At 43.0% G+C, this 17,153-nt stretch overlaps 1 protein-coding gene across 8 annotated transcripts in view; it reads left to right on the top strand.

The window, feature by feature from the left end:
* LOC147446300 (DNA polymerase eta-like) overlaps positions 1-14,203 on the top strand; it is a 204,276-nt gene extending 190,073 nt beyond the window's left edge. For all 8 annotated transcript variants that reach the window (XM_086525560.1, XM_086525557.1, XM_086525558.1 and 5 more), the window contains 5 exons: positions 4,193-4,316; positions 11,306-11,419; positions 12,117-12,332; positions 12,414-12,684; positions 12,769-14,203. In XM_086525560.1, coding sequence (XP_086381686.1) covers positions 4,193-4,316; positions 11,306-11,419; positions 12,117-12,332; positions 12,414-12,684; positions 12,769-13,499 — 1,456 coding nt within the window. In that variant the 3' untranslated portion in view covers positions 13,500-14,203. The remainder of the gene's footprint in view (positions 1-4,192; positions 4,317-11,305; positions 11,420-12,116; positions 12,333-12,413; positions 12,685-12,768) is intronic.
* Positions 14,204-17,153: the final 2,950 nt, after the last annotated feature.

Raw genomic sequence — 17,153 nt, 5'->3', positions numbered from 1 at the left:
GAAGTTCAAGTATCGAATGACCCACGCATCAGAGTGGGCCGGCGAAGAGTCCTTTCCAGGATGTCGGATGTTATTGGCGATCTCCCTCGGCGCCATACAGTTCGGTACCAGTACCTCACTTTGAAAAGGAGGGGATGTCACGTGACACATCCAACTCTATGTGTCCATGGACAAGCTACAGCATGACCAGGGTTCAGTTCAGTCAAATCAATCTAGAATAGGAAGTGTTCTGACACTTTTGTGAGTCTGTTTGTAGACCGTGCATGCCCAGACACTTAGAGTAGATGCATATCCTCTGGTTGCACACAACATGATCATCAGATTTCCATCAGAACCCATTAGGAGCATTTTTACAGTGCATAGAACTATTTTCCCTATTATTGACATTTTTCACTTATTATTTTTAAGTGACTTTTGTTGGAAACTAGGTAGGGCAATTTTGCTATGTTTGTAAATATAGAAACTTAGCGCTAGCACTTTCTGGCAGAAGAGGCAGTAGGAACAGTTTGTTCAGCAGGCAACTTCTCAAGAAGACCCCCCCCCAACAGCATTGGATGCCTAGCATTTTGCAACATCTGCAGCAAAGCTAGCGTTTTCCATCAAGAACCCAGACCAGCCAGCGTTTTTGCTTCTGCATCAGCCTGGCGACAACAAGGAACAGATTAGCCCTAGCGTTAGTGGTTTGCACCGGCAGATCCACAGCGTGTTTGCAGCAGGACCCATTTTCAGCCCTAGCGTTTCTGGTTTGCAGATCAACCTCAGCGTTTTTGCAGATCTTCGCGACGTAAACAGCCATAGATTCAGCGTTTTCAGTTTTCAGTAGTCAGTACCCGCAGTAGAACCTCCGAACCTCGCAAATCTCACCTTCCTGCAGACAGCAGATCCTCGCCGCACGGTCAGATCCCGCGAAGTTTGCAATTTTAGCCCGGAAAACGAAGATTTCAGCATCTGCGTTTCCAGCGCGTCTTCGTCACATCGTCATTGACATAGAGTCAGAATTCAGCAGATACAAGATTTACAGACTTCAGCCATTAGCGTTTTCAGATTTCAGCCCGTCTCGTCATCGTCATCATCGTCGTCGACATCGTCGGCAAGTCCAAGCATTGTAGAGATTTGTGCAATCATGAGTAGACCGCTCTCGCCATAGAGAGTGGGGCCTTCGGAGGAGGGTTTGACAACATTTTGGTGTCGTATTCTTCTCTCTCTATCTCTCAGTCTCATGCACCTTCATTCACAGTGTCTATTCACTTTGTTTGTGTCCATTGCACTCTCTCATTAAAGAACGGAAGGCTCTCCCTTCCCTAAGTAAAAGGAACCCTTGAGCACAGTTCGGAGCACTCATCTTGAGCAAAGTTCAACATTCACTTCCGCTACACCTTACAGTTATAAAATTAATGAAGCCTAAATAAAGAAAACACCTAATAGGTAGGGATTGAAAATGGCTAAATCAACAGCTCGTCCAGAATAACTAGTTATACTACTCAAAGGGGGATAGCACATGTGTTACATAGCCTCAGCAGCGTTATGTTCACTCAATACTATACGCCATATGTTGCCGTATGGATTAGATTGTATCTTTATCCATCACCCTATCACAAAGCTTTTCCCTTGCTCTGGAGAATCCAATCTCTCAGTTCAAACTTTTCCCAATTATTCTTATAGCAGATGGCTTAGCTAGCATCCTTCGATTTAATACACTTTCATGATCTTATGCCCATCGACAAACCCTACATCAAGCATCTTCCTGGCGTAATGTAGTGAACCATGGATTGTACTTGCTTTAGGCAATAAGGATACTTAAGCCGTACTTGCGTCTTAGAGCATGATGCCGAAACAGCTATCTTTATCTGTCATACCTACGAGCCATCCGCGGAGTGATAGATATTTCGCATGGGAGGGAAAATCCCCCAAGCAGGTTGTCCTTTCGTGGTAAAGATTTATACAGTAGTTTGGATTTTCAAGTTCTGCGGCCCGGCTTGGCTTCTTTCTTTGTAGCGAGGACATTCCCGCATCGAGCGGAATTACTGTTCCCCATGTCTCCACAGGGCACGGCCTTTTTTTTTAACCGTCCACCCAGTGCCACTGCCCACCTCTACTAGAGCTAAGCTTAATAGAAGCAACAACGAAGGTGGCGACAACCGAAATAAGATATTATTTAATCATGGAAATGCCATGTCGAGTGCCACCTGTAAGAATGAGAACAAACCGGTTACCAAATCCACCTATCATCGCCAGCGTAACCGGAAGGGATGTCATTAAAAAAGCGTAAGCAATTATTAACACATTACAAGGTTAATGATTTCCACTAAGAATTTAGTGGCCAGGTTATGTTGATTCCATACAGATTGATACCAAAAGGCATGTGCCCATTACTCCAGCCGTAGCACCAAAGATTAAGTATAGAGTCCCTATATCTTTGTGGTTCGTAAAAAAGAGCCATCTTTACACTAAAAAGTTTGTACGTTTTCTATAAATGATCGCTAGAATGATCAAGGCCAAAGCGAAAATGTAAATGTAAGTAAAGTTTAAGGATTTGAAAGGTGAAACAAGGTTGACCGGCTCTGTCTTTGCAGCCTTTGGCAGCACCGCCAATGTACTTGACGGCGCCGTCTCTTTAGCTCAGTGTGAGAAAGTAAGTTCAGTTTCAAATGGGCAAATTTTTGCTGGCGATAGGTTAATGGGGGAAACCTCGTTGGTTGGGCCAGGGGTTGGAACTTGTGGGGAGTTTGTTGGGGGCTTTTTAAAATTAAAACAACAGCCTAAATTCATTGTTACTTTAAAACAAAGTTTTGCGATTATTAATACTAATATTCATGGCTGTTCTTTGTGTTTTGTGATTAAACAACGGCGAAAACAAAAATGCCAACACCCTCCGTCAACACTACTACTGTACTTCCGTCTACACTTTCCATAGAGTTCTATGGGTCGATAAGACCCTACGTAAACCACCGCGAAATCATATATTATAATGCAAAAGAGGGGGGAAAAAAAACAAATAAAATCACTATCGCTAAAAGTGAAAGAAAGCTAGGATAGTGAAAACCAGTGAAAGGGCATGAAAGGTAATTGAGCTCTCCGGTGCTATCGCTTCTGCGACTGTCTTACGAACCAATCGGATAGATTGGTTATCCACCTCAACTCAAAAACCCGTACATCTTAAATATACCAATTATGCTATTTTATTGTGAGTTAGGATAAGGTTAAATCTTCAACCATTCCATTCCAAGGATTAGTTAAAACGTTGATTTTTCTTACCTTTTCTTACAAGCGTCATTTTGTAATTAATAATAATTCTTAAAAAACAAAAAAAAAGACCGGTTCGTAAAAAAGAGCCATCTTTACACCTTCTAGTTTGTATGTCTAAAGGAAATGATCGTGAAAATGAAAATAACCAAAATTATTATCACAACAGAAATGTAAGTAAACAATAATTCAAAGAAAAAAAAGAATGGTCTTTGCATATCTGATGGTTGAATATACATTTTTCCTTCTAACATCATTGTGTATGTTGTAGGTTTTTCCCATACTCTTGTATCATGACCTATGGTCGATTTTATGTAATGCAGCAGGGTACATGCCCTTGCTATTTGAACGTATTAGTTAAAACGTTGATTTTGCTTACTTTTTCTTACATCTGTCATTTTGTAATTAATAATAATTCTTAAAAGACAAAAAAAAAGACCAGTTCGTAAAAAAGAGCCATCTTTACACCTTCCAGTTTGTATGTCTAAAGGGAATGACTGTAAAAATGACAATAACCAAAACTATTATCACAACAGAAATGTAAGTAAACAATAATTCAAAGAAAAAAAAGAATGGTCTTCGCATATCTGATGGTTGAATATACATTTTTCCTACATACACATCATTTTAGGTTTTTCCCATACTCTTGTATCATGACCTATGGTCGATTTTATGTAATGTAGAAGGGTACAGGCCCTTGCTATTTGAAAAAGAAAAAAACAGAGAGCGAGAAGGGCGGGGGGGGTGGGAAATGGGAAATGTTTCAAGAGCACAATAATCGTCTCATTGGACATATATTAAAACAAGGACCAAGAGCACTGAAATCATGAGAGCACATAAATAATCTCTGGATACAAATGAACTTCCCAATTCTCAAGCAAAAAAATGGAGATCGCTTGCCTAAGTGCCAAAATGTATTTGATTGAGATTAACTGCTGGTATTTTGTAGGACTTGGTTGTGGAGTACAGCAAGAGGGCTCAGCGGCGATGAAGTGAAATCTCGAACTTTACCAAAAAGTCACAGTTGTGGCAAAACCTTCCCTGGTCCAAAAGCTTTAAAAAACTTGGATGATGTAAGTACCTGCCTGCTAAAGTTTCTCAGACCTGGTCCAAAAGTTATATTGCTGCTTTTTGCAAAGGGAATTTCTACGTGGTTTGTGATAAATAGGTAGGTAAAAAGAGGAAAGGAAGTTTGTTTACGGCTTATCAGAGCTAGAAAATTAACCAGCAATCCCTCATGCACCAATGGCACTAAAGCTTGTTTGCCAATAAATTGAGCACCTCTAGCTAAGAGTGAAATTTGAGTGAAGATTCTTTACATATTGAAGTCCAGATGTCAATTCTTCTTTCTTCTTAGCACTACAATGTCTCTACAAGAATAAAGGCCTACAGCATAAATTTTAAGCTACATCACCAATGCTTGACTTATTAAGAGGAACACATGATTACACAGTCACAAGAGTGGTAAAAAGCTTTTTACCGGAGTAGGGTGCTTTGAAGCAGCGCTAATAAAAAGTTAAGTTTCCAACAGAAGGAGACATAAAAAGTATGTCAAACATGAATTGACCACCGACGCATAGTCATCCTAGACAAAGGTTGCTTTGACTTGTTGATTGACTGATGCAGCTAAGCCTTACTTTTGCCGTGTCTTAATGTCATTTCTCTTCTTATATACTTTAATGAGGTGACAAGGTGTGTGCAGTGAGTGCTTCACTGCTCTTAGGGCAGTTTAATTGGACCTGTAATTTAGCCTTAGCCTTACCGCAAGTCAAAGCCCGAAATTATCTAGAGTGGAATTTTCAACCTTTGCATAAGGTGGATTTTTGGAGCAAGAGGGTCACCAATGTGTTTTAAGGGGTGTAGTTTTGTGCTTAAACACAAAGAGTACTGATTAAGGCTAATATGACCGCCCATGGACGGAGTTAGCAGTCATAGATGCAATGAACGAACACACATTGGTGGAGACATAGCTTTATGGGATTTAAGTTTTTTTTCACGTATGATTGAGTGCCAGCTCGAGGATGCCTTGGGGAGGCTGGTATGGTCAGAGTCAGCTATTTCTTGGTACCTTCCCTTAGTGTTCATTGTGGAAGATGATTGGATTCATCCTCCAACTTTGTCAGTGTGGCTATGCAGGAGGATTCCAACTGTGTTAGTGTGGCTATGCACGAGGACTGCATCTTATTTGGGGATTCAACATAGAGATCTGATGAGGTGGATGTGAGACATGCTTCAAGCACATCGTAGGGGCTGTGTAGTCCCATGGAACATATGGGAGGCTACAAGATGATGCTTTATGTATGTTATGATACTTGAGATCACTGTGGTAGTGAAGGATGGACCGAACGGTTTCGGGTACAAAAGCTGAGAGAGCTAGGAGGAGGGAAGCAAAGAAAAGGAGGAAAGGCGACAAAGGCTCCTCCAGTATTAAAGGTTTATAGACGAAGGGATCCTTCTCCACAGGATCCACCAGTGTAGGCTTCTTCTTCTTCAAGCTATACCACCTACTTCTCCAAAGCCTATTGAGGCTTATCAGGCTCTTGTAGACATTGTTGTACTTTGATACAATTTATAGAGAGATGGATTCCTCTTGTTGTTCTCATGACACAATGAGGAGAATTTTCCACCTCTTCGACTTGATAAAAATGTATATGTTAGGAGATCTGAGAGATCGAGAACCAAGAGATAGTTTTGGTATTTGAGCCTCATACGCTCGCTGCTACTCCCGCTAGCCCTGTGCACCCTCTCCCCATCGCCTTGCATCTGCCTTCCCCCCTCTCCGTTGCACTCCCCTCCCCCCTCCTCCTTCCTCGCGTTGCGCACCAGCCCTAGCTGCGTGCTGCCCAGCCCTCGCCGTCTGCCATTGCCATCCAGCTTCCCCCCCCCCCCCCCCCCCCCCCCCCGACATTGCTTGTGGGTTGTTCTCAGTTTGCCAGCAACCGCTCCAACACCTCCACCGTTGGCCTTCTTCCACAGCAATAGACACGAATGGAGACTCATGCTTTGCCACAGAGGGACTCTGACAAAGCCCCCTTGACCGACCCTGCAGAGCCCACCATTCGACTTGCTCTGTGGCCAACAGAGCAAGCGAGCCTTGCCGTAGAGGTGAAGCGCCTCCACTTCACCTCTGTTATCTGCAACATCATTGGCAGTTGACCCAGCAGAGGCGAGGTGTGTGACCTCCTTCAGGTCCGTCTCTTAGCAGAGGTGGGAAAGATCATCGACATACAACTTATCGAGTGAGGTTAGTATCAGATCGAGTTTGAGACTCCCGAGATGGCTACCAAAGTCATTTCGATGAGCCCGTTGGCCATTCAAGCGGTCAGGGATCATTTCAGACAGTGGCACCGTAGCTTTGGATGTTCTTGTCGAGGAGGGAGATTTGCCCATTTTGGTATGCTTCCCTGGCCATAGGAGAGAGTACCTTCCGCTTCTTTTCAGGATTGGTACTGAGATCAGGACTATCTTGGAGACCCCGTGCACGGTAGCTTCAGTTGCTACCAAGGCTACATGTGTTCCTATAGTATGCGTTCTGGTTCGTGACACTCATACCCTCTGTGGTTCTCATACCTAGGGTGAGTGGTGGGCGGTTACTTCAGAGGGTGGAGTATTCGGGACTCGCGAATCAGTGTTCCATTTGCAGGCAGATGGGCCACTTAGCGAAGGCGTGTTCTTGCCAAAGATCTCGACACGCAGCCCATGCTCAGCTCCCAAAGGCTGAACATGCCCAGCAATCAGGAATCCAGGACACACAGGTTGCCACTTCGATAGAGGTCAGCGACCAGCCAACTGATGGCTGGTAGTCTGTGCCCGGCCGCCGTCGATAGGGACGGGCTCGCCACACCTCCCCCCTGGTGGCTGACCTCTTGCCATCCAGCAGCAGTGGGTTCCAACCGGGAACCGTTTCGACCCCTTGTAGCAGGACTCCTTGAGGAGTCTCCCTCCACCTTAGCTTCATCACCCCCCACCTTCAGACTCCTCAGCCCCACCGCCACCTCCCCCCCCCCCCCTCCCCCTCCTCCACCCCCACCCCCACCTCTCGCTCCCCCCTCTTCCCCCGTTGGGTCTTGAGCCTCATCACACGACCCATCCCACACCCCTCCTCCGACACAGGGGCCTAGACCCTCATGTGTAGCTCGACACTCTCTAGGTAGTACTTTCGCTACTACGAGCCGAATGGCTCGGGAGGGACAGCCTACTTGGTAGAAGGAGAGCCATCTGCAGGACACCTCAACAAGAGGGGCGCCCATTTTGAGGCTCGGGCTGATTTTTGGTTCATTAAGTGACCTACAGTGTGTGTGTGAGTAGTGGGTGCAGTTTGATAACTTTAATGGAAAGCTTGCCTTCTCCTCTGTCTCATGTAGCGCGATGATTTTCTCTCGTGCATCTCTCTCTCCTATTTGGCACATATGGTAATGTCCCACTAGTTGGGCTACTCAGATGAATATGTACAATTTTGGGGTTTATCTGCGTTTGCCAAGGCAAGAGCCTTCTGAACAGGAACCGGATTAGCTAACTGCTAATCCCCCACAGGGACGCACAGTTCCATCGCGGAAGATTGCGAGTTTGGAGAGTTTTCTCGCGTGAAAACTCGTCCAATTCATAGGGGAACTGTCCCATTGCGTTCGGGAGCCCTTGGGACGCGCGTAGGCGTGTTCGCTCCGCTAAAAACGATTCGAAACAGAGAATTACAGCCTGCTGTGTTTTTCTGCAGGTTTAGGGTTTTGCACCTAAACTGCAAGGGAACACAAGGGCAGCTCCGTGACAGCCTTGGGATGCATGTACAGGGTTTTGGGCACCCGACAACAGAAAAACAGAGAAATATAGCACGCTGAAATTCTGTTACAACTCACCAAGAAGCTCCCAAATTGTGAGGGAATCCGTCCTAGACAGGTGTTTTTGACCTCCAGCGGTTTTTGCGCCGTTGTGCTGCCGCAACCAGGTCACAAACCTGCGTTTTCAGCCCTCGCCAGGTTTGGACAGCCTTGTGAGAGTTTGGTCTAAGTGTACGGATCGTCAACTGTTAATTGAATGAAGAAATACCAAAAGGGGCGCCAACTTTTGGGGCCTAGAGGGTGTTGGTCTTGTGTGCGCAGTGACATTCTAGTCGTTGGACACAACTGTGTTTTCTTTTCTTCACAATGCTCTGTGTAAAGATAACAGGTAAATTGAAATAGTACCACCCTCTATGTTGTACATGACTGTTATATGGTTTCATCGACGGGATAGACACTTTTTCGTCAAAAAGTGCAGCGTGGATTGTTGTGGGTGAAAGCAACACAGAGCTTGTTGTTATGGCAGAGAAGAGAGACCAAGTACCTGAAGAGGGATCTTCCTCACATAGCACAGAGAAAGTTCCTTCAACTCTTCAAGAAGAGGACAGGTTGTTTAGAGCTCAACTGCGTTGCTGCATGGACATGTTTCAGCAATTGGCTAGCAACCCAAGGATGCAAGAGTTCATACAGGCTCCTACACAGGGTTTTCAGCCTCCTACACAAGGCATGATTGAGCCGTTGCAAGAAAAGGAGATTGCCAATGCGCAGAGGACTCATGATGCTCGAGGGAAAGCCCATGTGGTTGAGCAACCAATGGTGTCCAATGATCCAAAGCAACTTGCTTTAGCTGGATATGAACCGTTTGTGAATGGTCAAGGGAGTACTGAACAGGCTATGCATCAGACCCTTCCATTACAAGCTATGGGTGGACCTTCCACAAGTTATATGCTAGGGAATGTGTTCGGGACAATGCAAACAGGCATGGGTAACCCTATGTACGCGAACATGGGTGTCCAACCAGGATTTCAATTTAGAGTGCTTGGAACACAATTTGATATGGTTGGTTTTTCGCAGCCATACGTCCAAAATGCAGATATGACAGGTAAAACAGGTGATGCGAGTGCTGGAATGGGCAATCGTGGAGCACCACTTTTTGCAGGCACCTGTTTATGATAATGTGGCTCCTTTGAGTCAGCCTAAGGATTACAAGGAAGGTGGGTAGAAGGTGAAGTTTGAAACTTTCAGAGGAATTGAAGATCAACTGAAGTCTTTAACCTTCATACAGCAGTTTGATGCAGCTTATGCCGGAGGAAACTTCACGGAATCTTCAAAGATACGCAGGGCTGCCAATTTCTTGAAAGGGAATGCGCTTCAATGGTGGATCGCATTGCTGAACCAAGGTCAAGCCCCAACAACGTGGGTCCAATTCAAACAGCTTTTAGCGCCTGCATGGCTGACAAACACTTTCAAGGTGGATGTGATGACAGAATGGCACGAGTTGAATGTTGAACAGTGTGTGAATCTGGAAGAGTACAATAAACAGTTTTGGACCGCACTGTTGTTAGTCACCTCTTACAGATTTGTGCCATTGTCAGAATAGACTGAGAAGTACTGGTGCGGATTGCCCAAGAAAAGCAGGGACTACTGCACAAAGACTATCGTCAAGAATATGTTCCAGTTGATTGAGAATGCAAGAGTCGCCAGCAATTTGTCGAAGGGAGATTCCGATGGATTTAATAGCCACAAGAAAGGGTCCCAGGGCGAACAGTTTTCAGCCAAGGGAAATGTTGTAGCAAAGCCTTCTGTGCCTCCCACAAAGAAGTCCTCCAATGAAGAAGCTGACACGTCCAAGAGGCAGTCTAAATCTTCTTTGGGACGACGACAAGCACAAAAAAGGCATTTTTCTGGCAAAAGCTTTGAAGAAAGGAAAGCTCTTAGGGAGGCCAAGAAATGCCACTGTGCTGTGGTGTTAAACACCTTAACTTTTGGTCTTGCCAAGGTTCACCGACAAACTGCTATCACTAGCAAATGTGTGCAACGCAGTGTCGTTGCATCCCCTCAAGCGAATCTGAGATCAACAGAATATCATTTGGAAACTCCCATATGTCTTCGTCTAATATAGAGAAAGGGGATTTTCCTCTAGGTGCGGCATACACTGATGTAGTGGGAGCAAAGTAACATATGGCAATGTACAAGAATCTGTCTGTCTCAGCCCTCAATCTCACCCACATGTATCTGGCCTGATCATTTCTCCGAACAATGTGCACAAGGGGGTGACTCCTCTGTGAATAGGACTCCTACTCCATCTCACCCACATGTATCTAGCCTGATCATTACTCCGAACAATGTGCACAAGCGGCTGTAGCTCCTCTCTGAATAGGACTTCTACTCCTCCTGATCCTTTGCCTTTGTGCTTTGATCTCGTCTTTGCTCGACAAGCTGTCTCCCACCTATATCCAGTCACATATGGCATAAGCTGTCCTGGTGCGTGGTGTGTCTCTAAGTAAAAGACGATGTCTCTCCCCGTAAAGCTGTCGTCAAATGCCCCTACATCAAGACAAAGTGACCCATTACAATTCCATGCTGCCATCTTTGATGTGGTCCCATAGGTCTCGCACCGTCATGTGGAGTGTCGCTCCAATATCACCACCCTTCCATCTCGGTAAAAAGAATCTTACCTTTTTCCCTAGCCGCCCTAATATCTGGCATTACCTCCTGCATTTGAGTGTGAGATCATCTCGAGGAAAGACGCCATCTTCTTAAGAGTTGGTCTCTTCTGCAAAAAGTTGTTATGGGCTTCCATGGAGGGGAAACGAAGGATAAGTGCCCTTTCCTTTGAGGGTTTCCCCTTGCTTCCACTTTTTATATTACCCACTCTCCAAGCCCTCGTATGCGTCTTCATCAACATTATCTTGGCCTTTGAGGCCACAAATCCTCACATGTAAGGCATTCTCACGCCTCCTTCGCTCCTCTTCTAGGTGTGGGGGTTGTTTCCTTGCCTTTTCTTTTCTTGGCGATCTCTATCCATTTCTCGGCCTCGTTTCGATTTCTGTTGGGTCTTTGTAATAACATCCACCCAAGAAGTCGTCAATCTTTGTGTTGCTCCTCCCCTTCTTTGATGGGCCGCACTTGTTCTTTTATCATGCTGAGTTCTTCAATTACTGAGGTTTGAAGCTCTCCCTCTTTGAGTGTGTTGAGAGAGAGAGAGAGAGAGAGAGAGAGAGAGAGAGAGAGAGAGAGAGCAATTTTTTGTGCCTAATATATTTCACATTTTATTTTATGTACAGGTTAAGCATTGGATCAGAGAGTTGGCAATGGAGTTGCAAGAACGACTTGATGTTGACCTTCAACAAAACCACCGAATGGCTCATCTTCTTACATTGCATGCAGGAACAAATCATGTAAGTAGTTTCATTGTTGCTCTGCTATCTCGGCCACCAACCTTGTTCGTCCATTCCCTCATACCTCAATCAAAAGAAGTACGGTAAGGGGCATGGGATGGAGTTCCCCACTCAGATGCGGTGACCCTAAGTTCAATGCCCCTTGTGGTACTTGAGTTCAAGTGTTTCCTGTTTCAGTTCAGTTCGTGGTGGTGGTGTTTGTTTCACCACCTTATCAGTGACTTGCCAATTGCCGGGCCGCTAGCTGCGTTGTCAGTGTTGTCACTGACACAGGCAGATGGTTGAGTCATCGAAACACAGTAGGACTTTTCTCAAGCACACACCATTTAGAGAACGGTTTGCTCCCTTGATACCTAGAGCAGGATTCCTTGCTAGTTTTGTCACGGTGACTTGGCTACAGCAGATGCCATGCTTAGGTGTTCATTGCCAGGGGAAAGATGCAGATGAGATGTTCTTGTTAGATTCCTCTGCTGCCACTTTGACTACAATCAGGTTTGTCAGAGGTCCCTTTTGTTCAGTCACTTGATGGATGGCCTCTCGGTTTTTTGCCTTTCTTAGCTTAGTTTCCATAGCTTTGGACTGTTTCATTGGGTCGGCTATTATTGAGACTTGTGTAATCCTTTATCAAAATACACCCACGCATGAAGAAGATTCTACGCATAAATTTACCATGAATGCTTTGCAATGGATTTTGCAGGGGTACAAAGCAAATGAGGACCACAAATTTCCTTCGAAATCGTGTGTACTACGCTTCGGAAAAGAAAAAGTTGCTTCAGATGCATTCAGGCTTTTTGAACGGGGTTTAAATGATTATTTGGCTCAAAACAAGGTGTCACCCAAAAACAGAGGTAGTGGTGCTTGGGCAGTTACATCATTATTCATTGGAGCTTCCAATATATGGGCAATTCCTTCTGTAAGTAGGTATTAAAGCAGTGCACATAAGAAAGGAAATCAAATTGCAAAGAAAATAACTCTTGTCTATTGTTTTTGGCAGGGTGTGAACCCTATTACACATTTCTTTTCATCACCAACTTCTCCAGCCTGTATCTCACAAGAAAAAGGTGGTCCTAGTTCGCCTTTATCATCATCTAGCATTTTGGACCTGGATGCACCGTTGTCTCCATGCGAAGGCCCAGAAAATGATAATGAAACCAATTACTATTCATGTAACAATCCCGACGCCTGGGGAGTGAATATGGATTTAGAACCTTTCATGCTTGCAGAGTGTAAAAGCTCGCGCTTACCCATTGACGGTCCTGAGAAAGGTAGTAGGACATTATTGGAATCAACAGGTTTAATATCAACACAAATCTGTGATTTTTGCACTAACAAGCATTTTTTTAATGAAGGGGGTGATGAGTCACATGGCCATGATCAGCCAGCAACTGAAAGTGTTATTCCCACAACGGATGCGCAAGAGAGTGATGTCATGTGCACACCAGCTTTTGGGGAGCTGAGGCATGTATATCAAGATCCATGTGCCTTGCAACTGCCTGCATCAAGCTCAGGCCAGTGTGAAGTAAATACTTTTAATATCAAGACAAATACAGACACAGACCAGAAGAGTTCAGAAGGTCAGGAATTGATTATGGATTGTTCACCAGTAGAGCAGGAAGATCCTCTTACAGTGGTGGAAGCTTTAGAGCAGGAAGCATCTCTCGCAATAGCAGCAGCTTCTGAGGCTACATGTACTACCAGTTACAACAATATACAAACAGCTGATGGTCCTCTTGTAACTCGGTACAAAGAAGTGGACACAAATGGAAGCGAATTTCAAACATTCCAAGAAGATCCTGTGGCAGAAAGTCGTCAGCAAATATCTCGCAATTTGAAGCTTAAGGATGTATGGGATCGCAAGCTGTCCACTCCTTCACCAAGCGCGAGACCGACTCAATCTCAATATCACCATAATTGGGAATATAAGGAGGGTGACATTGATAGGGAGGTATTCTCTGAGCTGCCAGAGGAGATACAAGAAGAGCTTTGTAGGAGCTTGGGATTCAAACGATCAAGGAAGTCGACCATTGGAGACTTTTTCAAGAATGCTTCATTGGCTAGAGGCAATAATGCTAATGCTTGAGTTCTTTTTATGCACTGAAAGAAAGCAAGCTTGGAGGAGCTTTTCGGCAACAGCCCAAAGTTGAATGCATCAATGAAAGATTGCACAGCATTTGACCTGATTGGACATTTTCCAGATTGCCATGGTCAATTGACCTTATCAGGAAACGGTATGCACAGCGTTGCAGAGTGAAGTGCAGGTCATTCGTTGCATCTGAAGGCTCTTTTGTGGTGGCTTTGACGCATTTTTTTCAAGGATAGAATTTCCTGTTCTGCTGACTACTAATGGCAAGATACTATGAGGAACCCTCTTGTCATTTGATTGAAGTGGAAACTGCTAGGCAGGACAAGAATGTCAGAACTAAGGTGTTGTTCAAAGATGGCCTTGATGTCTTCTTGTTACATAGGGGAGCCCTGGGTCTATCTTGTTATAGAGGATAATGCAAGTAATACAGCAAAGCAGGTGTTGTTCAAAGATATGGCCTTGATGTCTTCTTGTTACATAGGTGAGCCCTGGGTCTATCTTGTTATAGAGGATAATGCAAGTAATATAGCAATTAACAGATGTACGTGAAGGCAAGCTGCATTTTTAGATCTATCCCTTGTATGTACAGTAAAAAAACATTCAATTGTATGTACATAATTTTGTGACATATGACAGCCAGCTCTCTGTTTCCGAGGCTTTGTCACCTTGGGAAAAAAATTTAGTTGCTTTCTTATATGGTATCCATCTAGCCTTTGCTTGTCAAAGATAAAAGTTAAACACGGTGTATAGATCATATGCTCATAAATGTCATTTCTCAAGTTATTGCTTGACAACTGCAGACTATTTATTTACAATCTGCTGAGTGACCTTTAGAGCCCAATTACGTATAATAGCTATAAAATAGCATACCAATGCAAGATAATGCGCCAACTACAGAGAGTACATGTATATGGGTTTTTCATGGTACCACAAGGCATGATGGAGGATACCAGATGTGAATATGTCTTCACATCCTCAAATGCTATCTTCAAGCTTACCAATTTGATACCTTTTGTGCGGTAGGAGTCATTGAAATGTTTTCATTAAAACAGTGACCATGCCTTTTTGTAGTGGTCTGGAAATCCCTCTCAGAGATCAATAAAAGGTAAAAATGCCTTGCCATAGACGTGTCGTGCAATCTCTGCGCTAAAGTTGGTTGTGTAGCTCAATTGTAGTTTTGACAAGTGCAATTAGTTATGATTTCATGTGAGATGCATGTAGATTGAGCGATCCTTAGCTTTCCACTTTTGAAGTTTGTATGAAATTTCTGTTTGAACTCTGGACTTTTCTCGTCCATTGTGCTTCAAATAATCCTTTTTAACAAGGCAATTGCATTGACACAAGTGCTCAAAATGTGGTTTGTGGCATTGGGATAAAGAAAGAGCTGAGGTGAAGTTTGGTTCAAGATTTGAACCAAACTACACGCACACATGCGCAACCCCCATCATATCTCATGGGTAGGCATTACCTTCATTCAAACTTTGGGACCTACATGGATGGATCCATACAGAAGTTTAAAAAGACGAGTCATTTTAAAAGGTCTTCTACAAAGCATTGTAGAGAGCATGCATGATTTTGTAAGTTCAAGAATGATGTTGCCAACAAAACAATTATTTTAGGAATTTCCATAAATCAAAAGAGAAGTAGTTGGTGCATATAATCCATCATATAATGGTATATCTACGAGCATGATAAATCTATTGAAGTGTGCAGTGTATTGTCCAATGCATAAATGCTTGATGGGTTTTGTGCTAAATTTGTTGCTAAAAAGTTTTATCTTATCAATAGATTCCCTCTAAAAGATCTTATCGATAGAGATCCCGTAAATGAGCCTCAGGTAAGAAGGTTCTAGAAAGGTAGGGTTTGAAGCGCCACCTACTTATGTGCATGCTAGATTCTCTAGCTGTGAACCTTTCCTTCATGCTGCAAAAGAAAATGTGGAATATGTTGCCCTCAAAGTCAAGGAAATAAATTATTCTAATAATGGAAAGTGATAACATGGGTTATCATCTATTGAATTTGAAAGCTAGAAAGATTGTGTAGAAGTAATTGAATTTATTTTGATGGAAAATAATATGCATAAGAAGCCTAATCAATTATTAAGGTACACAGAGTGGGAATCCAAGAGGATGTAACTAAGCATATCATAGTGCCAAACATGTCGAATTTTGGGCAACAATGTTGACAAATGCAAGTTGAAAATCTTCTCATTATGAATGATGATGGAGCAAAACCACATGGCGATAATGCGACTTGTTACAAATGTCTATTAGAATGTCATGTCCTTATAAATATTTTTTGTCTCTTGATTATTTCATGTTGATTGTGGACTTTGTACCTTTGCCAAAAGGGAAGAATTCTTTAGCGTATAAATTGGTTACAAATTTAAGATCCCACCAAGTTACAAAATTTTTAACTTTAATGTGAGATTGGTTCCTAAAGAGTTTGAGCAGTAGAATGGTGTAAACTTTGATGAGATATTCTCACCTATATTCAACAGATACTCTTCGTGTAGTTTGTTAATTTTTCTTTTCTAGAGAGGAGATGGACCTTGTTTATATGGATTCAAGATGTCATTTTTAGGGATCTTCATGAGGACATTTGCATGCAAGCAACAATCATTGAATTCTTTTGCTAAAGGCAAGAGAACTTGGTGTGTAAGCTTAGGAGCATTCTTGTTTGAAGTAGGCATGAAGGGATGGTGTCACAAGCTGGTGCATTTGTAAACTCTCAAGGTCACAGAAGGAAAATTTTGAGAAAATTTAATCTTTGACTCTTCATAAGAAATTTATGTATTGTAAACATTTAATCTTGATCTTTCACACAAATGATTACTTATAGCCGAGAATAATATTTTTTAGGACAAAGTTGCATGAGAACTTTGATATGAAGGCTTTGGCTGAGTCAAAACATATTTTTGGCATGCACTATGTGCATTGCCTCTATATGAAAAAATTAGCCAAGAGAATTGTCTCAAGTATAAGGAGAAACATGGTTTTGATGGCCAAGATTCTTTATTCATCTTCTATTGGTTCTTTGAGGAAAACCACGATTGGGGCTTGTGGAGGCATTGCACTTTGTAGTGGAAGTCATTAGCAAACTTATAGAAAATCCTAGCAAGAAGGATTGGGAGGCACTAAAAGGCATGATAAGCTACATAAATGGCACAAAGAAGCTGTGCAATATCTTTGGAGGCAAAGTAGCATGTGTCATTGGTTTTACAAATGCATAATATATGCAAGGAGTATTGACATCAAAAGGTCTATTTGGAACATGTCTTTGTAGTTACTTACGGTGTAGTTTTACGGTGAGCTTGTTTGGAAGATTTACTTCTCAGCCTACCACAAAAACTAAATATGTTTCTACACTAGAGGCAAGCAAGGAATCACTCATCTAGAGGGAGTTTTGGGCATTGTTGTAAATGTTCTAATTTTGCATTATGATAGTCCCTGTGTTATCCAACTGCAAAAAATCCAAAATTTGCAATGATGAAGCACTGATGTGAAGTATCACTTCAATCTTGAGGTTCATGACACTAAGTATATCATAGTTGTGTAGATCTTCTTACAAAATGTCCTTTGATAGGTTTGCACAATGTCAAATGCTTATGGTCATTGTGTAGAGATATGAACTCTATACACATTGAATATA

This window comes from Adiantum capillus-veneris, chromosome 12, assembly GCF_014529385.1.
Source record: "Adiantum capillus-veneris isolate H3 chromosome 12, ASM1452938v2, whole genome shotgun sequence".
Lineage (NCBI taxonomy): Eukaryota > Viridiplantae > Streptophyta > Polypodiopsida > Polypodiales > Pteridaceae > Adiantum > Adiantum capillus-veneris.
Note: the sequence above shows the minus strand (reverse complement) of the source record. Positions and strands in the feature narration are given on the sequence as shown.